This window comes from Ursus arctos, unplaced genomic scaffold (genome assembly GCF_023065955.2).
Source record: "Ursus arctos isolate Adak ecotype North America unplaced genomic scaffold, UrsArc2.0 scaffold_2, whole genome shotgun sequence".
Taxonomy (NCBI): Eukaryota; Metazoa; Chordata; class Mammalia; order Carnivora; family Ursidae; genus Ursus; species Ursus arctos.
In genome coordinates this window covers 64,741,130-64,763,230 of record NW_026622874.1, presented here as the reverse complement: position 1 = coordinate 64,763,230, position 22,101 = coordinate 64,741,130, and the positions used below count along the sequence as shown (strand labels likewise).

General features: G+C 64.0%; 4 protein-coding genes across 5 annotated transcripts in view; 2 read left to right on the top strand and 2 right to left on the bottom strand.

Moving 5' to 3' along the window:
• Nucleotides 1–1,253: 1,253 nt before the first annotated feature.
• Nucleotides 1,254–16,552, top strand: ZBTB7B (zinc finger and BTB domain containing 7B). Of its 2 annotated transcripts, XM_026485270.4 has the most exons (4): nucleotides 1,254–1,312; nucleotides 1,470–1,570; nucleotides 12,903–14,074; nucleotides 14,313–16,552. In XM_026485270.4, exons 3-4 carry the CDS (start codon nucleotides 12,909–12,911, stop codon nucleotides 14,779–14,781), a joined length of 1,635 nt encoding a protein of 544 aa, XP_026341055.2. In that variant the 5' UTR covers nucleotides 1,254–1,312; nucleotides 1,470–1,570; nucleotides 12,903–12,908; the 3' UTR covers nucleotides 14,782–16,552. The 2 variants fall into 2 exon arrangements, with proteins under 2 accessions (XP_026341055.2, XP_044234993.2); XM_044379058.3 differs by lacking the exons at nucleotides 1,254–1,312; nucleotides 1,470–1,570 and adding an exon at nucleotides 7,451–7,524.
• On the bottom strand, nucleotides 16,534–21,791 carry LOC130544233 (DC-STAMP domain-containing protein 2-like). Its single transcript, XM_057315108.1, is given in 6 exon segments — nucleotides 16,534–16,755; nucleotides 19,246–19,386; nucleotides 19,466–19,559; nucleotides 19,928–20,055; nucleotides 20,388–20,518; nucleotides 21,174–21,791. Coding segments are annotated over 6 exon segments (1,320 nt in total). The 3' UTR covers nucleotides 16,534–16,547.
• DCST1 (DC-STAMP domain containing 1) overlaps nucleotides 20,045–22,101 on the top strand; it is a 17,851-nt gene continuing 15,794 nt past the window's right edge. Inside the window, exon 1 of the mRNA XM_026485260.4 lies at nucleotides 20,045–21,521. The gene's annotated coding sequence lies outside the window, so the exon portion shown is untranslated. The remainder of the gene's footprint in view (nucleotides 21,522–22,101) is intronic.
• Nucleotides 21,973–22,101, bottom strand: part of DCST2 (DC-STAMP domain containing 2) — a 3,526-nt gene continuing 3,397 nt past the window's right edge. Inside the window, exon 9 of the mRNA XM_057315107.1 lies at nucleotides 21,973–22,030. Within this exon, the coding sequence (XP_057171090.1) occupies nucleotides 21,973–22,030 (58 nt within the window). The remainder of the gene's footprint in view (nucleotides 22,031–22,101) is intronic.

Sequence of the window (22,101 nt, the reverse complement as noted above, 5' to 3'; positions counted from 1 at the left end):
TTTTACACTAGTGGGAGGGGCTCTCCGGGGTACTTAGCGCTGCAGGCCGGGTTGGAGGCGTCCGTCACAGGCTACCTTCCTCACTTGTGGGGGCACTGAAGTACGTATCTTACCCCCCCCCCAAACCCACACACACATCTGGAAACACCCAGGCTTCCCTGGCCACCTGGGTCATCGGACGAATCCCGGTCCAGAGGTTCCCACCTTCGCGCGGACTCAGTTTCTCCACTTAGGGAACAGGCGGGATGGAGGCGGGGTGCAGGGGCGAGAGTGAGCCTCCGCCTCCCCCTTCCCCCTTCGCGGACCCGGCCCCTCCCCTCCGACAATGCCAAGGCCGCAGCGGGCACCGGCTGGAGCGCAGAGGCTGCTTGCCCGGGGCGCCGTTCCCTCCCCGCGGGGCGCCGTCACGCGTGGGGAGGGACGCAGGGTCCCCGCAGCTTCCACTCCCCCGCTCCCTCAGAGTCGGGGTGGGGCGTAGGAGCTGGAACTGATGGCCTGGTGGCTCCCCCTCCCCCTACCTCCCGGGGCACTGACCTGATTATAGCCCCTCACGGGACCCCCCCCTCCTTCAATCCCTTAAGTCCCGGCCTCACCCCCACCTAGCCTATCTTTAACCTCTCATACCCTTCCCTCCCGAGGAGGTGACCGTACAAAAGCCCCTCACGGAGACAGATCCCTTGATGGGGGCGCTGGGTTCCCGGGCCGCTGCGGACACTGCCCCCTCCCCCTTTCCCTCCTCCAGGTTTCAGGCCAGCCCCTCGGCTCCGCCCCCTCCCTGGCGGAACGCTAGGCAGGACCCACTTGAGATGGGCGGGTGCGCAGGCCAATGGGCGGGCAGGGCGGTGGAGTGCAGGGGGCGGGGCGGAGCCGCAGCGGAGGGCTGGATGGGGGTCGGGGGCGGAGCCCGAGTTAAGGTGGACTGGAAGAGATAGGGGCTAGAGGAGAAAGAGGGAGAGGGAGGGGGAGAGGGACCGCGGCAGGTGGAGGGAGAAAGAGACCGAAGGAAAGAAAGAGGGAAAAAGAGGAGGGTGGGAAAGGCTCGGAGAGCAAAGTAAAAGCTTGGAGGAAGGGAGCGAAAAGGGAGGGAGGGACCCATCTGCGCCCTGCAGGGACTGGCTGGACCGAGGGGTTGAAGTTTATATCCTTATTGGGCGGAGGGAGGGGGACCTGGGGGGGCGGGTGAAAAACCAGGAAGTGACAGAGGGTGTTGCTAAGGGTTGGGGGGGGAGTTTGGGGGGTGGCAGGGGGCGGGGGGAGGGAGGGGAGGGATGGGGGGAAAGCCAGCGGGAGGACAGGTGAGACAGCAGGACAGGTGAGGCGGGCCCTGAGGGGGGGGCGGGTGGGAGCCAGGTGAATGTACGGTTCTCGGCGGCCGAGGGGGGGGCGGGCGGCAGGAGGAGGCCGAGGGCTGCGGAGGAGGAGCCCCCCAGCAGAGAGCAGCGAGCGACTGACCGCGGCCTTCTGACCAGGACCGGAGCAGGGCCCCAAGCCCCCGGGCCCTGCGGGGGACGCGCTTGTCTCCACACCCTGTGCTTCAGCAGTTCCGGCCGGCGGACCCAAAGGCGGAGAGGTGAGTGTACCCTACTTTTGTCTCCGGCTCGGGGTCCCCCAGACGCGAGACTACTGCAGTGTCCTTCGTCTGTCCTGTAAGTGGGACCCCCCCCACGCGCGCACACACACGCATGCAGACCAGACTCCCACCACTCCCCTTCCCTGTGCCTTCCCGGAACCCCGGATCTTTGGAATTGATTTTCACTGCGAGGAAAGGTGGGCGGAGGGTCCCCAGAAACTTTCTCTGCACTTCTGGGATCAGACAGACCGGCTGCTCCGGGATGGAGAGAGGGTGAGGCGGCGCCGAGCGCTCCCCCAGTCTCCTCCGTGACTTGCGGGGAGACCCCCGACCCGCCCGAGCTGAGGGAATGGAAACGCTGACGGACTCTAACTAGGACAAGGCGCCCCCCCCGCGCCCCCTGGCGCGGTGGGCTGGACCCGGGCCAGTGGCACTGGGGGCGGGGGGAGCGCAGGAGGAGCCGCGGCTGGGGGGAAAGTTACCGGCTGGACTATTCGGTTTCCTGCGCCTCCGGAGCCGCGCTCTCTCTCCAGTAGTGGGGCTCGGCGACAACCTCCGAGCGACACAGATCGACCCCTCAGTCCCAGTCCCTTCCTTCAGGCGCCGGTCCCGCCGCCACCCTTCCCAGGCCGGCTCGTGCCCCCAGAACCCGAGAGCGAGGGCGGGTGACCGGGAGGAGTTCTGCCCCCACCCGTCCCCCCGCTGGCGCGCGCGCACCTGCCCCTCCACAGAGTGGGGGTCGCTACTGTGTAGTCGTGGAAGCTACTGGGAGCGCCGCTGGCAGAGGGCTGCCATTCAAAGGGGTGGGGGGCGCTGCTTTCCATTCCCAGCTTTCGCTCTCTCCTCCCACCCCACCCCAAGTAAGAGAGCGACGTGTCCCGGCCAGAGCGAGGGGGGGGGACGGGAGTGGGGGGGCGGCGTGGGCAGCGGGTTGTGCCCGGACACGTGCCTGCCCAGGCGCCCCGGCCCTGCTGGTGTTTGGAGAGAGGGCGGGTCCCCTGCCCCCCGCCCCGCACAACCCCCACGTATCAAAGGGCGGCTGAGACGTGGTGAGACCTCGGGGCGCCCTGGGGGGGGCGGGGAGCCTGGGTCCGGAGCAGGGGAGGGGCAGAGGCGCGGGTGCTAGCTGACCCACAGGAAACGAGCGCTGCTGACCTAGTTTGGGACACCGGAAGTGGGTGCTGAGGAGAGGGGGAGACCAGCAGGCTGTCCTGGCTTCCGGGCCAGGTGGAGGGCGTTCTTGAACTGACCCCCGCCTGAGCGCCTTGCAGACCCCTAGCTGCAGCTGAGAACGGGAGTGAGTCAGCGCAGCCGTTCCCCTTCCCCCAGCTTATTCCCAGAGGACGGAGGCAGTTCAGCGGGGGCTGGGGGAGCCAGACTGAGCGGTGAAGGGTTAAACCAGGATGGGGACTCTCTGTTCCCAGAGGGTACGTGTGTGTGGGGGGTGAGGCCTGGAGGATTATGGGGTTGCCTCCTGCTCCCCCCCCACACACCAACTGGTTTGGTCACCCCTGTACCTGCCTGGCACTGCTGGCATAGCTGGCATGGAGTGGGCATCAGGTTGGGAGGGGAGAGTGGGCACAAGGAGTGTTGTGCAGGGCTGGAGAGGGACGTATTTGTGACTGAGTTTGGGTGGCAGTTACTGCTTCTCATCAGTGGTGACTGGGGAGAAGGGCAGGGGGCTCCCCCTGGAGCAGCTGATGAAACAAGAAGAAATCTCTGTCAGTGCCTCCTGTCCCTGGCCCCCGGGACCCCAGCTCCCCCAGCGTGCCTCTGTTACGTGGTTGCTGCAGGCATGATGCAGCGTGCTGGCACCCCCAGACACTGTCCCCTCCCTTGGGTACCACATCCCCCAGCCTTAGCACAGGGGTCAGAAAGGGGTCACTGTCACCCGAAAGGGGCTCTAGGGAAGGAAGAAGGCAGTGCCCACCAGGTTCAGGTGTCAGGGACAGAGGCCTGTTCTAATAGGGCACTCTCATCACTACGCAGCTCTGGCTGATATGGACCCCAGTGTCTGGGAGACAGGTGTTGACCTCTTCCCCCTTCCCCATGGTGCCCCCTGGCACCCAGGGCCCCCAGCTCCTCCTTGGCTTAGTGCCCGCCCTGGGAGGGCGCGGCGGGCAGCGGGGGCTGGGCTAACAATGCACCATCGGGCCCTTTGTGTGCTTGCACTTGGCACCCTGGGGAGGGTGGGGGAGGGGGCCCAGCGGGCATGGGGGGCGGAGCGCCTCTGGGGTGGGGACATTGAAGGCTGGGGGAGAGAAGCAGAGAATGAAAGCAGGTGGGGAGGAAAGGGAAGTAGGTCAGATAGGGTGCTGGCCCCCCATTCCAAGCCAAGGCTGAGAGAACCAACCCCTGATCGTAAGGCCTCCCAGATGGCACCACGCTGCCTGGGGCACTGCCTAGGATCGGTCATTTGGGGTCAGAAGTCACTGCCCAGGGGACTGCTCACATGGAGGAAGCCTGGCCTGGTACTGCCCCCTTCTTGGTGGCTAAGAGACCCAGTTCTGGTCCAAGGCCAAGGCCCTAAGATGGGTAGTAAATGGGCTCCAGGCAGGGCACTGCCCTCTGATAGGAGCCTCTGGACCTGCTTCGGGGCTTCCTGCCTCCAGCCTGCTTGGTTCCATGACCTTCTGAGAGTTAAGACTGACCTGCCACCAGGCCTTGGGGCCTGTGGCTGTTTTGGCCTAGGGCTGAAGAGGAGAGTGGGGGTAGGAAGGTGGGGACAGGAGACGGATAGGACCCTGGCATGGGGTGTGCCCGCTCTAGCCTCTTCCCCCTCCTTCTGCTGAGTAAACTCGTGAGTAAACTTGACGTTTTGCCCGGACAGTTTGAAGTTGCCTTGCTGCCCCCCCACCCCCAGTCCTGCCAACACACAGACGGCCAAGCGCCAAGGCGGGCCTGGGGGACTGGGGGGAAGGGGTGAGAGCTACTGTTGTCCACTATCAAGGGCTTTGGAGGGGCAAGGAAGGCTCCCCCCAACCCACCCACCCAGTGCACTCAGGTCTTGGCAAGAGTCTTAGCCGGGGCCTGTAAGCATCTGTCTCAGAGCCTTGGGGAGCCCAGAGAAAGTGGCCTCGAAACAGAGCCTCTGCCCACTTCTGACCTCCACCCCCACTAAGGAAAGGCACCCAGCTGCCATCTGGCCCCCTGAGTTGCCGCCTCTGACGCTCACAGGCTGCCTGGCCCAGAGGGAAAGCTACCTTTAGCAAATGCCGCAGGCAGACCAAAGAGGGCTGCCTCTTCACTGCACCCTTTAGTTGAGGTGGGTGGGAGGCTGGTGGCCTTGGCAACTGAGCCCTCTCTTCACTGCCCCCCCCCCACCATGGAAGGTCGCATCCTCATTTGCCAGCACAATTCCTTCAACTCACACCTGGGCCTAACCCCACACATACCTCCCTCCACCACACTCCCCATGAGGCCTGGCCCCGACCTCCCCCAACCTCTACCTCTGCCTGCTAGCATCCCAGAACCAAGTCGGTCTTCAGAGCTCTCCAGCCAGCAAATACCTGTGCCGGGTCCAGGGGTGGGGGTGCCCCAGGCCAAAGAGGGCTTGTGGCAGGCAAATGGAGCCAGTGACCCCAGTGAACACACCAGTTTGCTACCAGTTGGCATCCCTAATTCCTCTTATGCCTTCCCAGTCCCTGCCAGGCTTCGGAGTGAGGCTCCACCAGGCCTTTGCTTTCGACCTCATGTTTCTCTGGCTTCAGTTTCCTTCCTGTTTCCACCCCCCCCCCCAACTCCTCCCCACCCATATGCCCCTTTCAACAGACATCCTCTCCTCCTTCCTTCCTCCTTTCCTCCCCTTTGCCTGGGAGAAGGGGTCCTCTCCCCCTGCACCATGGACCTCCTAGCCTTTAACCTCCTCCACGAAGGAGATTTCTGACCAAGTCTGGTCTGCCCTCCGTCCACTCCCATCAGCAAGGCTCTGGGGAAGAGAACACAGGACTTCTCTTGGGAACTACAGCTCCCAAGGTACATGCAGAACAATTGTGGTGCATAGTGGGAGTTGTAGGCCTTGCCCTCTCAATTTGGTGAAGTCTGGAAATGTTGCCAGATGGGAGTAAAAGCCAGGACTGGGATGAATTGGAACACGGGTACCCTCTGCATCCCCCCCGCCCCCGCCACCTTGTTCTCACCATCCTGTGCCCACGTGACACCAAGGACCCGTGATTAACCTCCCTCTCCTCTGGGACGTGCTACCGTTCTTACCTTGGAGCCCCACCCAAGAAATGCCCCCACCCTGCCCTGCTGCCCCTGGCAGGGATGAAATGGAGGGGCCCCATGAACCCCTTCCCTGCCCCCTGCCCTCCAGGCTGGTTCCCTGCCTTTATGGGGATCAAAGGGCAGAGAGCAGCCCCACCCCACTCCCTTGCAGGCTGTGGGCACCAGGGCTCTCAGGAATTGCGGGGACTTTGGTGCCCAAGCAAATGCTTAGGCAGAGGGAATCCTGGGAGGCTGGCACCCACCTTGGGGAACGGAGCTTTCCGTAAGTGCTCACCGGGCTGTCCCTAGTCTCCTGGGCTCTCCGTGGAGGCCCTGACTTGTGTGCTGCCTCTTGAGGAGACGGCTCAAGAACAGGGTCTTGGGCCTTATCTGTAGGACCTAGGGGACTGGACCCGCCTGACTGGCACCAAGGCACAGGGGTGACCCTCCCCCACCCAGGCCCACAGTTGGCATGGGGCGCTGGTAGCAGGGGGGCAGGAGGGAGAGGAGGGCAGGACTGCCAGCATCCTGGTGGGTAGGTGCCAACCGGGCCGGGAGCTGGTGAGGGGCAGCAGGCCAGCGGCGTTGAGCCAGCAGCTGTTGGGGGGAAAGAGGAGGGGATGTTTTAGGGGGCATTTCGGTGGTCCTCCCCAACCCAGGAGGACTTGAATTGGCCCAGTGTCTACAGAACATTAGGGCACCCCTTATTCCAGGAATAAGAGACCCTAGAAGTTGCTTAAGTGGAACTTTGTGGCCCACCCATCTCTGGGCTCCGAGCCCTCCTGAGTTGCCCCTCAGGCCCAGGCGGGTCCCACCCAACCGGCCAGGGTGGCAGCGGCTTGCGCAAGGGGTGGGGCTAGGCGCTTCCCAGCAGATGCCCCCTCCTGGCTCCTTCCTCTTTCGGTGCCCACAGCTCCCCTCATCTGTCCACCCCCCTCAGGCCAGCTCCATCCCCCTGATCCCCCTGGCCATTGGGGGCTGGCACAAGGGCTGCCCCCTGGCCTGGTTGGCAGGGGCTGGCGCCCGGGCAAGGAACTGTGGTATGTGAGTGGGTTTGGGGTGAGGCATGGGGAGGGCGGGGTGCTGCCTTGCCCAGCCCCTGAGGGCCCCAGCCCAGTACAGGGTGGGGAGAATTCGGTCAGCTCCCAGGGGTCTGAGGGGCCTACTGGGGTCTGGAGGGCCTCCCTGTGGCCCCCTATGGTGCCACATGCCCCGAGGGGCTGGGACCTGGGCACCTGTCACCCCTGGCACTGACTGTCCAGGGTTCCCCTCCTCCCTCTTCTGGCCACTGCCGCCTCCTGTCCCCTCCCCTCCCTTCTTCCTTCTCCTGGTCCCACCTCCAGCAGCCTCTCCCGTGGCTCCTCCTCACCTCTGTCCTCCTGGACTGTCCCAGCTCCTACCTTGCCTACACTCACCTTTTTCCCCTTTCAGGACTGAGTAAGGACGAGCGGGGGTGGGTACAGCTGGGGCTTCGGGCACCGAAGGCAGAGACTTTAGGCCCTCTCCCACGCTGCCAGCCCTCTGGTAACCCCTCCCTCCAAGCTGGGGGGAGGGGGGACAGCACCCAGAGGGTTAAGACTGTAGGGGGGAGGGGCTGGGCCAGGTCGTGGGCGGCCCCTTTGAAGGAGGGAGCTGGAGCGGGGAACAGCCACCCCACCTCCCCCCCCAGCCCGGCCCTCCCCCACCCCTCCCAACCTGCTCCCCCCAGGGGCCAAGAGGAGTTGCCGGCAAGGCCCCTCAGCGTTCAGGTGAGTAGGCCCTGCTCTGGCTTGGGAGATCAGGCCCCAGGGGAGGCTTGGAGGCCTAGAATTGGCCAAGGGTCAGAGAGGGACTGAAAAACAGGCTAGGAAGAGTGTGTCCAAGCTTCTCCGGGAAGGTTGAGGGAGCTGAGGGTCTGAGGAGCTGAAGTGTGGGGAAGCTTCAGCACTCAGGGGCCCCAGGAGGACAGGGCAGCAGAAGGGGCCTACAGGAGCCGAAGGATTGCTGGGCCAGGACAGGAGGTTGGACAGGCTGGCAGGGAGCCGGGCTCCGGGGATCGGGCTGGGGTGTCCTCTGGGGCTGGGGGGCTCAGGTTTCTGCCCGCGGCTTGGCGGGTGTGGGGTTACCAGCCGGCTCTGTTACCCAGCCCGAGACGCTAGGCTGGGGGGAGGGGGTGGGCCCAGGGCAGACCCTGGCACCTTGTGCCGTCTCCTCAGGCCCTAAGGGGAGCTGGCATTGCCCAGGCAGATCCCGCTGGGAACCCTGATGGCCAGGGTCTGTCCAGGTGCACAGTTGCCTGGCCCAGGGTGGGTACCCTCTGGGGAAAGCCCAGCACCTCCAGGGCTGGAAATTCTGACGGGCAGAGAGGCCTAGGTTGTCCCCCCCACCCCACCCCACATCCGCTCTCTCCACACCGGCTCCCCCCACCGCCACCCATCCTCCCCAACTGGCCCCCAAATTTCAATCCTGTGCTTCTTCCAGAAGGGTGGCATGGGTGCCCTGAACACAGCCATCCCATGGCAAGACCAGGCCTTGGAAGGCAGGCCTGGCTCTTTGATTTGATTCCTTGGGCCCCTCTCTCTGTGCCCGCCACCCTGGGGAGAAGAGAACTGATGCTGGGAGCAGGGTGGAATGGAGGAAGCCGGAGAGTCTGGAGTGGAGACCCGAGGGAAAAGCGAGGAGAGGGCGGCGAGGCGGCTCCTGGGGGCCAAGGGCCATGGATGCCCAGAGTGGAGGCAGGAGGCTGGACACCGCTGAAGGGAGGAAAGCGAAGGATGGTCGTGGTGAGGGTACAGGGTTGGCCAGTCAGCAAGGGGACAGCAAGAGGAGGCTGAGAATGGGGGCCAGGAGTGGACAGTGGCTGCTGGGCAAGCATCCCCAAAGGTGAAGGAGGAAGGCTGGGGAAAGGAGTTGCCCCCCTTCCCTCCTCTACCATCTTCCCTCACACCCCGCAGTGCGGGCCTGCGGGCCTGTGGGCTAGGGCGGGTGTCAGGGAAGGAAAATGTGGAGGGGCACGGAGATCGCCTCATTTCAGGGAGCACCAGGAATTGGGGATTTTGAGGGAGGAGAGGCTTAACCCCCACAGCACCGGGAAGCAGCCAACTCCCCTGGCCTCCTTCCCCCTTCGTGGCTTGCGGTCTCCCTTCCCCGCCTGGCCCCCAGGAAGTGTGAGTGCTGGGGGTGGTGAGGTTAGGAGGGGGAAGCGGCATATGGGGGATGGGTAGGGCACGCACTCACTAAGAGGGGCTGGGGTGCGGACCCATGGGCTCGGTACATGCTGGGGCATCCCTGGGCCAGGGGCCTCGCCTTCCAAGCCCATACCATCCTCCAGGGGACTCCCTCAGCCCCTTATCCTCCCTTCCCAACTGGGCAGTCCAGGTGGCTCCGGCCCCTGGGCTCCAGAGGCCCTGGGAAGCGTAGGAGAAGCTGGGGAGCTAGGATTCCTGGGTCCCTGAGGACTTTGGACTGGCTGTCCTACTTCCCCACCCCCTGGTCCAGCCACAGGCCAAAGCCTTGGCTGCGTGCAAACTTAGCTCCAAAAAAACAGGAAGAGAACCTGAGGCTGGAGTTGGGGTGGGGGTGGGGGGCAGAAGGAGAAAGAAGTAAGAAGGGGGGGTGGCTAGCCAAGGTGGGGGGTGGGCACCGGGAAGCGCCACAGGCCTCCATCACCCTGGAGGAGGATGTCACAGACAGACCTCACCCTCCCTCACCCTGAGCGGCTGCACCTGGAGATGGTGGTGGTGGGGGGGTCTGTGTGCCTGTGTCTCAGCCCCATATCTATTTTCTCTGCTGCTAATCCTGGTCCCACCTGCTGCCCCCCACACTAAGCCTCACTCTCCTAATCCCCAGGGTGTGGGGAAGGGGGGCCAGCTTCACTATCTGCCCCTTGGGGGCCAGTATCCCTGCTGTTCCACTGGTTCGAGCCCCAGCCCTGGCGCCCCAGCCCTGCTCTGGACACTGCCTGAGGTCAGCACCTGCAAAGACTTCCAGGCTCCTTTTCCCTTCAGGTCAGGGCCAGTGCTCTCCACCTTTTGGTTCTTGGTGGTGGACACACCCCAGCAGGTGTGCCCTAGGGCACTGAGGGGTTAGGGGATAGGGGCTCCTACCTTTGCCCCCCTCCTACCTTTCTTGCCCCAGAGTCTTCCCCCCACTAAAGATGGGGCAGGGTTGACTCAGGGCCCAGTTTCAAGAGAGCTGCCCACCTGCTTGGCCGGTCTAGCAGGCCTGACAGTGAGGGGAGCCTGGGGGGGTGGCGGGAAAGGGGGAGTGATGGGGCGGGGCCCCCAGTTCTTCCCCCTACCAGGCAAACAGACCAAACAGACCTTGCCCGGTTCCCTGGCACAGCTGCCCCCCCAACCACCACACACACCCATGCCCACAAGGCCTTAGCAAGAGGGGGCATGCCAGGCTGGGTGGGGATGGGCCGCCCTCATGGGGCGTCAGGGGGCTGGGCCCTTTGGGATGCAGATGTGGGAAGGGTGCCCAAGGTGGGGTGGGCATCCTGGCACTGGTGCCCCACCCCCCAGGTGATGGGGCTAGGATTGCCCCCTTGGCCTGGTTGGCACCAGCATCGTTCCAGGCAGCACCTAAGTTGGCATGGGCACCAGAGCCCTGGGTAAGGGCTGGGGGAGTTTCCCAGAAGCTAGAGAACCTTAACACCTCCCCTTCCTAAGTGTGTCCTCTGCCTCTCCCCTCCTTTGTTGCTACCTCGTGGCCATGGGCATTGGAGTTGGGCCTAAGGGGTTAAACACCCACCCTTGCCCAAGCGCCCTGTGTAGTTGCTGCGTGGTGAACCAGCCTGAGCCTGTGACCTGACAGCAGGGTCAGCCAATCAGCACCCTGCCACACCAAGTTGCCGCGGAGACCGGCCCTGGGGTGGGAGAAAGGAGGCGGGCTCAGCAGCAGGAATGGGTGGGGTGGGGAGAGAAGGAGGGAGAGGGATGGGGCAAGCCACGTGCCTGCGGGTGCCCAGCTCCAGGCCAATGGACAGCGAGGACAGCCCCACCCATCCCCCTTGGGAGGGATAGGATCTGCCTGGGCCCAGGAGGGTGCCCACTGCTGCTGCTGCCCACCCGGTTTTTGTTTGTTCCTAAGTCCTGGGGCCATTTGCCACTTGCTCCGTTTGTAAAGTTTGGGCAGGAGAACCAAAGGGAACTGGGATTGCTCCCAGGGAGAGAAGCGGTGTGGGGACTCCAGGTGGGAGCAGGGGCTTGCTGAGGGCATTTGGATGTACGTACAGGAAAAGGGAGACACGTGGGTGCTGCTCCCTGAGGGCACCCATGCAGGAGTCCCAGCGTCACAGAGAAGGTGACAGACTGGGAGGCAGGCAGAAACAATGTACTTCTTGTGTTCTAAAGGGGAAATCTGTGGTCCTTGACTCCCCAGCTCCCTGAAAAAACCTATTCCCTCAATGGCCAGGTCTGAGCAGCTGTTGGGAGTGGCAAAGAAGACACTGACCAGGGTCAGTGGGACCCACCCTAAGGACCACATAGGTCAGCCTTTACTCTTACAGAGGAGGAAATCGGCCTCCTGAGTAAAGGAAGTGACTGATCCAAGGTCATGGAGCTGGTGGTAACCTGACTCTTTAGGGTGATTTGAGGGAGGGAGACCCAGCTGTCCCCAAGCAGTTTCCCAGTAGAGGCCATCTGTGTAGTGGAGTCTGCCCCTGGGCGAGGCCTTGTTTCTCCCTCCCAAGGCCAGAATGTTTATTGGGCCCCCACACGTGGTCTCATTTACCGGTCACCGCAAGCCTACGGGTCCGGTGGAATTATCCCCTATTGTAGGCTAGGAACGAGGCTCAGAGACTAGCTCCTGTGTGTAAGTCACCAAGCTGGTCGGCCACAGATGGAGGGTTCAGACTTGAGCCTGGCTGACTCCGGAGCCTCGCTCTTTCCGGTCCCCAACTCTGTCTCCACTTGCCTCAGACCCACCTACCCCATGCCAGGCCGACAGGCTGAGCTCTTGGGACCTCCACTCCCACCCACTCCTTGTACAGCCGAGGAAACCGATGCCCAGGCAGAAGGGACTGACCCAAGGTCATTCAGCAAGCTAGCGGCAGACCCAGGACTCAAGCGGCTCTCCTCACTTCCAGGCCAGGCCCACCTATCGCCCTCCTGCCCCTGCACCAGCCTTGGGGTACTGCAGCTTGAAGAGGAGAGCATAGCATGTAGAAGACGACCCTCTGGAGAGGGGGGCTCTCCTGACTGGCCAAGAATGGGGAGGGAAGGTGCTGGTGGTAGCTGCAGTGGGGAGGGGTGGAACTGGAACTTGGCCTATTGGCAGTGGGGGAGGGGGCGGGGACGATGCTTATCTGTGCGGGGCAGGAAGCACCCGAGCCAGCCAGCGACACCCCAGCAAAGGGTGGCTGCTCCTTGGCCCCCTGGGGGAGGGGAGGATGTGGGGGGAGGGATGCTGGGAGCTGTGTTTCCCTTTTGGCCTGGGGGGGGGCGGTGGAATCTAAAAGGGGAGATGAACTTTTAGTGGGGGGGGAGGGGAGGAGGAGGAGGAGGGTGAAGGTGAAGGTGCTGGGAAGCTGCTGAGTTTGCAGAGCCTTTTACAGAGTGCCAGACCCTCTGTGGGGGTAACTTGGGTTGATGTACCTGACCGCGCCTGGAGCAGGCCTTGGTCCAGCGTGAGTCTCAGCTCTGTCCTTGGCCACTCTGGCTGTGGGGAGGCTCCATCATAGACTGTCACCCCACTTCTCAGATGATTGAGCCCTGAGTCCTTCACGAAGCCTGGGCCAGGACCCGTTTCCCCATCCAGTGCTCCCTGTGAAGGCATGGGGAGTGGAGCAGGCCAAGCAGATGGGGCTCCAGCAGGTCAGGGCTCCCACGCATGCGCAGGGGCAGGCAGGACTGTGCAGAGCAGCTGGGGACACGACTGTGGGCCCACGGTCTGGGTCTGAACGCCCTGCTGGACCTCACTTGGAAAGTCACTCCCCTGTCTGTGCCATCAGTTCCCTGTCTGTGAGAAGGCTGCTGATCAGTCCTTCAGAGGGTTCCGGAAGATGAGCTGGGTGTAAAGCCCTGAGGAGGGTAGCTGGCGCGCAGTCTCCCGGGTGGGAAGTGTTGGCCAAGGCTGGCGCTCCTCCCTTGGAGCCCCTCACAGGGCTGAGTGCCCTTCACCTGCCGCTCTCACCACCCTGCAGGAAAACATGGGGAGCCCTGAGGACGACCTCATCGGGATCCCATTCCCCGACCACAGCAGTGAGCTCCTGAGCTGCCTCAATGAACAGCGGCAGCTGGGCCACCTCTGCGACCTCACCATCCGGACGCAGGGCCTGGAATACCGCACGCACCGGGCCGTGCTGGCCGCCTGCAGCCACTACTTCAAGAAGCTCTTCACCGAGGGGGGCGGCGGGGCGGCGGCGGGGCCGGGGGTCGGCGGCGGGGCGGCGGCGGGGGCGGGCGCCGGCGTGTGCGAGCTGGACTTCGTGGGCCCCGAGGCCCTGGGCGCCCTGCTGGAGTTCGCCTACACCGCCACGCTGACCACCAGCAGCGCCAACATGCCGGCCGTGCTGCAGGCCGCGCGGCTGCTGGAGATCCCGTGCGTCATCGCCGCCTGCGTGGAGATCCTGCAGGGCAGCGGCCTCGAGGCTCCGGGCCCCGATGAGGACGACTGCGAGCGCGCCCGCCAGTACCTGGAGGCCTTTGCCACGGCCACGGCCTCGGCCCCGGGAGCTCCCAGCGGTGAAGACAGCCCGCCCCAGGGGCCCCTCCCGCCCCCGCCGCCGCCCCCGCCGCCCCCTCGGCCAGTCGCCCGCCGCAGCCGCAAGCCCAGAAAAGCTTTCCTGCAGACCAAGGGGGCGCGGGCGAACCACTTGGTGCCCGAGGCGCCCACGGCGCCCGCCCATCCCTTGACCTACGAGGACGAGGAGGTGGCGGGCAGAGTGGGCGGCCCTGCGGGCAGCGGGCTGGGGGACAGCTACAGCCCTCCAGCGGGGACTGCTTCACCCCCTGAGGGGCCCCTGAGTTACGAGCCCTTCGAGGGTGAGGAAGAAGAAGAGGAGCTGGTGTACCCTTCTGCCTACGGGATGGCGCAGGGAGGTGGGCCCCCGCTGTCCCCGGAGGAGCTGGGCTCTGATGAGGACGCCATAGATCCTGACCTGATGGCCTACCTGAGCTCGCTGCACCAGGACGCCCTGGCGCCGGGCCTCGACGGCCAGGACAAGCTGGTGCGCAAGCGCCGCTCCCAGATGCCCCAGGAGTGCCCGGTCTGCCACAAGATCATCCACGGGGCAGGCAAGCTGCCACGCCACATGAGGACCCACACGGGGGAGAAGCCCTTCGCCTGTGAAGTCTGCGGTGTGCGCTTCACCCGGTGAGCACCAGGGGGGAAGGGACCCGGCAGGGGCCAACGGGGGGGGGGGGGGGGGAGGTGGTCCTGGCAGGACTGGGGGTGTGGGGGTTCCCAGAGCTACCAGAGACACCCAAGGTGGGAGGCCGGTAGAAAGAAAGGCGAGGGGGGTGGGTTTGGCGCGGGAAAGCTTTGCTGTTGGAGGCACAGGAGAGGGTGCTGTCGGGCCTGACTGGCCCCCTTGTCGCCCCCCGCCCCCCAGGAACGACAAGCTGAAGATCCACATGCGGAAGCACACAGGAGAGCGCCCCTACTCCTGCCCGCACTGCCCGGCCCGCTTCCTGCACAGCTACGACCTCAAGAACCACATGCACCTGCACACGGGCGACCGGCCCTACGAGTGCCACCTGTGCCACAAGGCTTTCGCCAAGGAGGACCACCTGCAGCGCCACCTCAAGGGCCAGAACTGCCTGGAGGTGCGCACCCGGCGGCGCCGCAAGGACGATGCGCCCCCCCACTACCCGCCGCCCTCTGCCGCCGCCCCGCCCCCTGCCGGCCTCGACCTCTCCAACGGCCACCTGGACACCTTCCGCCTCTCTCTGGCTCGATTCTGGGAGCAGTCGGCCCCTCCTGGGCCCCCGGTCTCCACCCTGGGACCCCCTGATGACGACGAGGAGGAGGGGGCGCCCAGCACGCCTCAGGCTGAAGGTGCCATGGAGGAGTCCTCTTAAAGAGGGCCGAGTGGCCGGGCTGGAGCAGCGCCAGGCCGGGGCGCCCATGCCAAGCAGTGGGAGTATGCGGGACGGACAGCTGGGGTCAGGGCGCTGGGCCTCCCTGGCTTCAGCAATTCGCCCCTCCCCCCCCCCAGAGCCCTCATTCCAGTTCCAAGCTGAGAAGGTTTTGGGGTCGAGGCTCCCCAGATTGGGGTGATCTCCCAAGGAGTGATACATGATAGTATGTCTCTATTTACAGCTCTGTTTGTTGTAAAGGTGGGGTCCCTGTCCCCGGCTGCTCCTGGGGAGTAGAAGCAATAATGTATTTCTGATTTGTGGGGTCCCTCTTCGGCTATGCGGGTTTCTAGGGGGTGGAGGGCTTGGGACCAAAGCCTCGCCCCGCCCCCATGCCCCCAGGGGTTTGGCTGTGTCAGGGGGTGAAGGACCGCCCCTCCCTTCCCTTCCGAGACCCCTCCTTCCTGCTTTCTGTTCCTTTTTCCTGGCAGTGAATTATGCAAAGGGGGGCGGCGAAGGAAGGGTAGGTGGGGGAGACCGAGGTAGAATCTGGAAAGCCTGGGGGATTGGGCCTGCAGGAAGGAGCCGTCCTCGCGCCCCCCCACCCCCAACCCCACCCCACCCCCCGCCAGGCTCCGAGCGCTGAGTCACGGGGTCCTGGAGGAGAAGGGGGCGGGGTGGCCTGAGTGGCTCGCCCGCCCCTGGGGGCAGCGGGAGGGGCCCGCTCCGCTCGGCTCTCCGCCCCGGCCCTGCCCTCCCCTCCCGCGTCCCCGGGCAGGGAATGTCTTGTTCCCGCCGCTCCCTCCCCGGGGCCAGAGGGCAGGGCGGGCCGGGTGGCTCCTACCCTCCTCTCCTCCTCCCGCCCAGGTGCGAGCTGGAGCCGCCGCCGGGCCGCCCCTGACTCACGCCGCCCCCGGGCTGGCGCGGCGCGGGCTGGGGGACGGGGTGAGGGGCTGCGGGCCTGCGGAGCGCGGGGGCGGGCGCCCCCTGGCGGCCGCTCCCTCGAGCCGCGGGCGCCGGGGCAGTGGGCGCTCCGCCGGAAAAGCGCGGAAGGGCGGGGGGAGGGGGGGGTCCCTTGCGGGCCCGGCGGCCCGTTGGGCCGCGGAGAGTAATCCCCTCACTCTTCCTTTAGGATTGAGTCCACCCCGGTTCTGTACATAGCCTCTTCTGTTGGTCTTGTTGAAATCTAGTTTCAGATTTTTAACTACCCAATTTTGCTGGGGGTGGGGGTATCTGCCCCCTTCCTAGCTGGGTGCTGGCCCCCATCGCGGCCTGGGCTCTGCCTTGCACTATTTCCCCTCCCTGGCCTGGCTGCCCCTCCCCCTCCTTAAAAGGGGCAGGTTAAGGGGCCCGGTGCTCTCCCTTCCTCCCGTGCACCCTCATGCCCATTTGCACAGCTGCCCAGGTACCCCCAATAGTGAGGGGGGTGTCACAGGGAGGGGGTAGCGGGACCAGTCCCTGTATCTATTTAAAAAGTGATGATGTAATATATTGGGGTTGGGGGAGGTCGGGTTGCCCTGGGCCTCATCTTAGCATTTCAGGTGATGGGGGAGCCCAGGGCTGGGGAGACCTGGGGCCTAGCCCCAGATAGTGAGGACAATGTGACCTCCCCCCTCCCCCCTTGCGGCTTCTCCACTCAGTGCCTTAGGGGGGGAGGCAATTCCCCCCTCTCCTCTTCCCCTCCTCTTCCCCTGCCCCACCTCGGGTGTAAAGGACAGGAAGAAATAATAATAATTTAAGATTCACACTTGTGTCTGCCTTTGGTTCCTTTATTTTGGGGGTAGGTGGGAGAGATCAGGAGAGGACAGACTGAGGGGCTGGGCTTCTGAAGCTGGAGGGGGACTGCTTTGAGGGCAGAGGATTTCTGAGGATGTCAGTGAGGGCCAAGGCAGGCTGGGAATCCTGAGAGACTGGGCCTCAGGTGGGGGCTGCTACCTGTGTGTCCTCTGCCGAGGCCCCTTCTCCTCGTCCAGGTCACTAGTGAGGAGCGCAAGGGAGTGACGCGGTTAGCGATGCTGTTTGCACAGGTGCATTCCCGCCCTGTCCAGATTGACCAGCCTCTGCTGCTCCCCTGGCTCCCCACGGATACCAGCCCGTGGCTGGAGAGACCCCAGTCTTAGGCAGATGCTGAGGGACCCTTGGGCGGTCACTTGCCCAAGGTCACATGGCTAGTAAGGGCAGAGGCAGTAGTGACCTTGGAGGTACGCCTACCTGCTCAGGAGTCGCTTCCCCCACCCCCATGCCCCTGCTTTTAACTTCAGTGCGGCCTCAGGATCCTCTGAAGATAGGGCCTCACTTGCCCTCGAACCTGCAGCTCACCGCTCGGCCGGCCCACTCACACCAGCACGCACCCGCAGCAGGCTCCATGCAGACCTCCCAAGTGGGGGCTGCTTGTCTTTCTCAAACTTGCTGGTTGGTACAGGGCACACCGCAAAGGCCAGGGCAGCTGCACCCCGTTCCCTGGGGGCCACAGCTATGTCCCTGGACACCTGTTGCACTCACGCAGGGTGCCGGGACCAGACTAACTGCTTATGTGGCCCCCACCTTCCTCACGGGGGGCCCCCCACCCCTCGGGCCTTCTGGTCCTTGACCTCCGTGGCCATAAAGTCCTCTGCCTTTGCTCCTCCTGGGACCTCCCCCAACCTTGGCCACCCTCTGGATTTATCCCAGAACTTTCCCTGACCATGACCCATTCTGTGTCCCTCCTGGCCACTAACCCTGCTCTAATGCCTCATGGAGACAGAGACCCTGGACTTCCCCCGGGTGTCAGGCCCTTTTCTGCCCCAAGGCCAGTCACATCAAACACTCTTACTGCAGATACCCCAGTTCTCTCCCCATCTTGTGCTTCCCCCCATCCACCCAGAAAAAGCCTTCAGCCCTCAAGTCCTGTTCATGGTGCCACTTTTCCTGAAGAAAGCCGCATCGCGGAGCATCCTGGAGTCAGTCCTGACAAGTTGTGGTTCACGCGTCATCTAGGCCTTTCAGGCCACCTGCCAGTCCCTTCACCTCCCCAGCCAGCTGCCTCCCACACTCCCAAGGCAGGTTTTTTGCCCTCCCAGACCCACTCCTTGAAACGTTTCTTCCACTCCCAGCCCCTTCTTCGTGCTCTCAGTAGGGCTCCCTTCCCTCTGACCCCCCAGGGAAAAGCAAAGCCCCCAGACTGGAAGGGGCTCACTCTGCTCAGAGGAACGCTGCTCTCCCCAAGGTCAGCCTGGCCACCTGGCCCAGACCCCATCCCTTGGGTGCCCCTCTTTCACCTCCGGAGGGCCCAGCTCTCCCTCTCCTTGGCTAACCCTAAACCCTCTTGCCCGGCCAGCCCTGCCCCTGTGGTGTGGCGCTAACTTCCTCCTCTTTTTCAACTGCAGCCGTTACATTGCAAAGAGAATCATCAAGCTTCTTGGGGCCGTGATACTGGGCCATGTGCTGTTTCTTTCTGAGTCTTCTCTACTCATCAGCCTTCAACCCATTAGGGTCCGGCCTGCTTTGGGCTTTCCTGGGACCACGAGAATTGTTCCCACAGCCACTCCAGTGACCTCTCAGCCCCCCAAAGTCGCTGGCCAGGCTTCAGCGGCCTCCTCCTGGTCGCCCATCTCTCAGCAGTACTGTGCTCGGCTCCGCCTGCTGGGGCCTCTCCCAGGCTTGGTTTGTGCCTGAGCCCCTCAGGGTTCCACCCATTCCCCTTCGCCTCTCCTGCCCTGCCCTCACCTCCCCTCTCCCCTACAGCCTGTTAATAACTCAAGCCCAGGCCCAGAGCCCAGGCCTTTTGTAACTGGCCCCTGGACATCTTCAGCAAGCTTCCCTACAGAAACCCCAAAGCTCTCCAGCTAAGCCATTCCTCTTTCCCCAGAACCTGTCCCTCCTCTCCACCAGCACCACTCAGGCCAAGCGTACCCACCCCCACCCTCAGCACCTCCGTCCTCAGGCCCCACGACCTTCTCACTGCCTTCTTAGCTCACTGTCTTAGAAGACAGCTTTGAATGTGCCCATTTCCTGGGGATCTTCGGACGGCAAGTAGGGAACTCAGCTGGCTCTCCGCCCCTGACTTCAGCAGACACACGGGGCCTCCCTTAGGCTCCCCTCCCCCCCAAATATTTCCCATTCTGCAGGCTCACCTGGCTCCCCCCCACCCTGGAATGCTCTCCTCTGCGCCTCAGCCCAAGGGACACCCGGTTGGCCCCCAAACCCACCTCTTTTTCACCTCTTCCCTGAAGCCTTCATTAATACAAACCCCCTCCAAACCCGTCGTTCTGTCCACTGCCTGTCCTGACCAACCGCTCTCATGGCCGGGAATCCCTGTGTGCGGCTATCACTGCCCACTGTTTGGTGGGCTCCTCCAGGCCAGGGGCTGGACAAATCCCCCTCCGTCCCTGCCCTTCACCTCTGTCTGCAGCTCTAGCAGAGGGCCGGGCACCCCAGAAGCCCATTGCACACATGACAGACAGGCCCTGCGTCCTGCTTTCCGCTCACCTGACCTCGGGGCTGGACTCCGAAGTGAGGGTCCTGCCCAGGGCCTCCTGCAGCCGCTGCCGCAGTAACCACTCCTGCTCAGGGCCCTTCGTCCGAGCAGCAGCCAGCCAGAGCCGGGGGCCCTCCTCGTCACTGGAGTCCCTGGAGAAGCCGCCCATCAGGTGGCAGCTCCTGCCCCCACCCCCAGGACTACAGCCACCCCATCCCTCTGGAGACTCACAGCTCCAGGTCCAGGCCCCCCTGCTGGGAGAGGGGAGCCGCGCACACAGAGCAGGTATTGTCCAGGAGACGGAAACAGGTGGAGCAGAAGAGACCTGCAAGACGCCAGGAGGGCAGGAAGGGCAGGAAGGGCATTTGAGCTAGCCCACCCGCCCACTGAGCTCCCCCGCCTCCAGCCCTGGGGGGACCGTCCTCGTGGAGGGGCAAGCCAGGGACAGGCTGCAATGCCACTTGTGAACCAATTGTCACCACCAGGAGAACTGAGGCAAACACGGGGAAAATGAGCTCCTCACGGTTCTCTGTACGTGAGAACATGCAGTGAAGTAATGAAGGAAGTAATGAAGGGAGGGGCCCAAAAGGTGAGTTCCGGAAGTCCACAGAGGAAGGACCACAGCTGACTGTCACACGCACACGCAACTGGGGGGAGTCCCCGCAGGGAGAGCACACCCCCCAAGGGTCTTACCTCGGCAGCCCGGGGTACTGCAGGACACAAAGTTCTCCGTGTCCTCCTGGTCGTGGGGCTGCCCGCAGCCCAGACAGTAGTCCTGGAGCTTCCAGAAGTGGCTGACAACAGGACCCAGACAGGGGCACCTGGGGCGGGGGTCCAGACGCTGAGCCGGCCACCCCGCCAGCGGACCCCACACCCAACACCACCCTGCGGCGGGGGCAGGCCTTGCTGCAGCCTGACCTCCGTCCCTGTGCCTGTAGGAGCAACCTCTGTGTCCTGCCCGCCTCCCCCTTCACTCCCCACCTCCCAGAATTCTCAGCCCTAACTCTCCCTCTCAGTATGTGGATTGCATGGAATGGGCACCCTCTTCGGCCAAACCTCTGGACACTTAGGAAGGACAGTGATCCATTCTGACCTCTAGCTCTTTTTCTGTCCCCTCTTGCCCCACTTCTGTAAGGGAGGACAGTGGGCTCACCGCCTGGCCAGCACCTGGAGGCCACTCGTGTGGCCCTGGTCAGCTGCCCGCCGCCTCGCTGCTCGCTGCAGAGCGGCCGGCAGGCTGGTTCGGCGGCTCAGAAGTAGGTTGTAGAGGTAGAGGGTCCTCTCCTGGTGGGGGGAGATCGGGGCTGCGATCCCCCTCGATCCCGTCTCCTCTCCCCGGAATGCCCTCTGCACCCATCCCCACTCCCTGCCTTTGCCTTCTGTCCACTCCTATGGATCCCTCTAGGCTTGGCTCAAATGCCCCTCCCTTTGGGAAGCCCCTGGGCTCCTGTAGGTGGAGTGACCTATTCTCTCCTCTGCGTGTTCATAGCACTTTATTCGTTCCTTCATAAAAACACCTTTTAATTGCGATGCCCTGTTAAAAGCCTGTCTGGCCCCGGACTGTTTGCTTCATCCTGGCGTCCAGGGGCCAGCGCAGTGACTGGCCTACACGAGACGCTCAGTGAAGGATTCGTGAATGGGCGCACGACCCTGAGTTTCCATTCACACCTCAACCTGCCAGCACGCACCCCACCCCCCATGCTCTTAACAAAACTTGGGGCAAGCTCCTTCTCAGCAAACGCTGCCCCGAGAAGCGCCGTTTCTCTCAGCCCCACCTGGGGCCCGGAGAGCACGGTGCAGGGGACGTGCTGTGCGGGAGTTCAGCCAGCGGAGAGAGGACTGGCGCTCGTGAGGACTCTGAGCTCCCCGAGACCAAGACAGACAGCCACGCGCTTAGCGCCTGGGCGAGAGGGGGCGGCGGCCGGCCGTGGACGCTCACCTGCTCCCACGAAGGGTAGTAGGCGGCACAGATGACCCGTCGCAGCCTACTGACATAGCTGCCGAGCAGCGTGACGCAGAAGCACAGACCGTACATCATGCCTGGGGGCCCAGCAGGTGCCGTGAGCCGCCGTCTGTGGGCGCAAGGTGCCAGCCACACCGCCCCTCGCCGGCTGGCGCCCCTCCCACCCTGAACGGAGTCTGTGCCCCCGGTGCCCTCAGGGGCAAGGCTGGTACCGATGACGACATAGCCGGTGCTGTCGGGCTCCGAGGGGCGCAGGAGGCAGCGCTGGGACAGGATACTGATGTTGCTTTGCTGCAGGACATCAAATGCCGACACCAGGTCGCGGTAAATCTTCCCTGCGTAGCCAGTGCCTTCCACCGTGATGGATACCAACACTGGGCCTGGCATAAGGGCACTCTGTGAGGGGCCGTGACGGGGCGGCAGGAAGGCCACGCGTGCCGGAGGGTGGCGGTGGGGACAGGGCAGCTCGTAAAGATGGCCCCGGGCCCCCAGCCAGGGCCCCCTGGCCCCCAGAACCCCATCTGAGACGGCCTTGATGGTCTGCGAGGCCATGCCTGCCTCCACGACTGCCCAGAAGCATTCGTTTTCGAGCATCTGCCGATGTGTCCGGGGCCGTGTGTAGCAGGCACCGGACTGAGTGCGTTATGATCGTGTTGGGCATTTTTAAACTTCTTCTGTGGGCCTGTGGGCCTAGGATTAGATTAACCGCATTCTGTGGTGTAGGCAGGCTGGCAGTGGCCTACCAGGCACTCCCACACATGGTGTCATGTGGCCCTCAGAGCGACCTGAGCTGCTGCGGCCAGCATCCCAGCTCAGATGAGGAGCCTGAAGCCCTGGGGGGTCAGGAACAGGCCCGAGGTCCTCCCCTCGCAGAGGGCACCGCTGGGATTGAGCCAGTCTGCCT

Coding starts and splice junctions, on each gene's coding strand:
- ZBTB7B (XM_026485270.4), top strand. CDS start 12,909: ATGGGGAGCCCTGAGGACGACCTCATCGGGATCCCATTCCCCGACCAC. Junction 14,075..14,312: donor TGCGGTGTGCGCTTCACCCG/GTGAGCACCAGG, acceptor CCCGCCCCCCAG/GAACGACAAGCTGAAGATCC.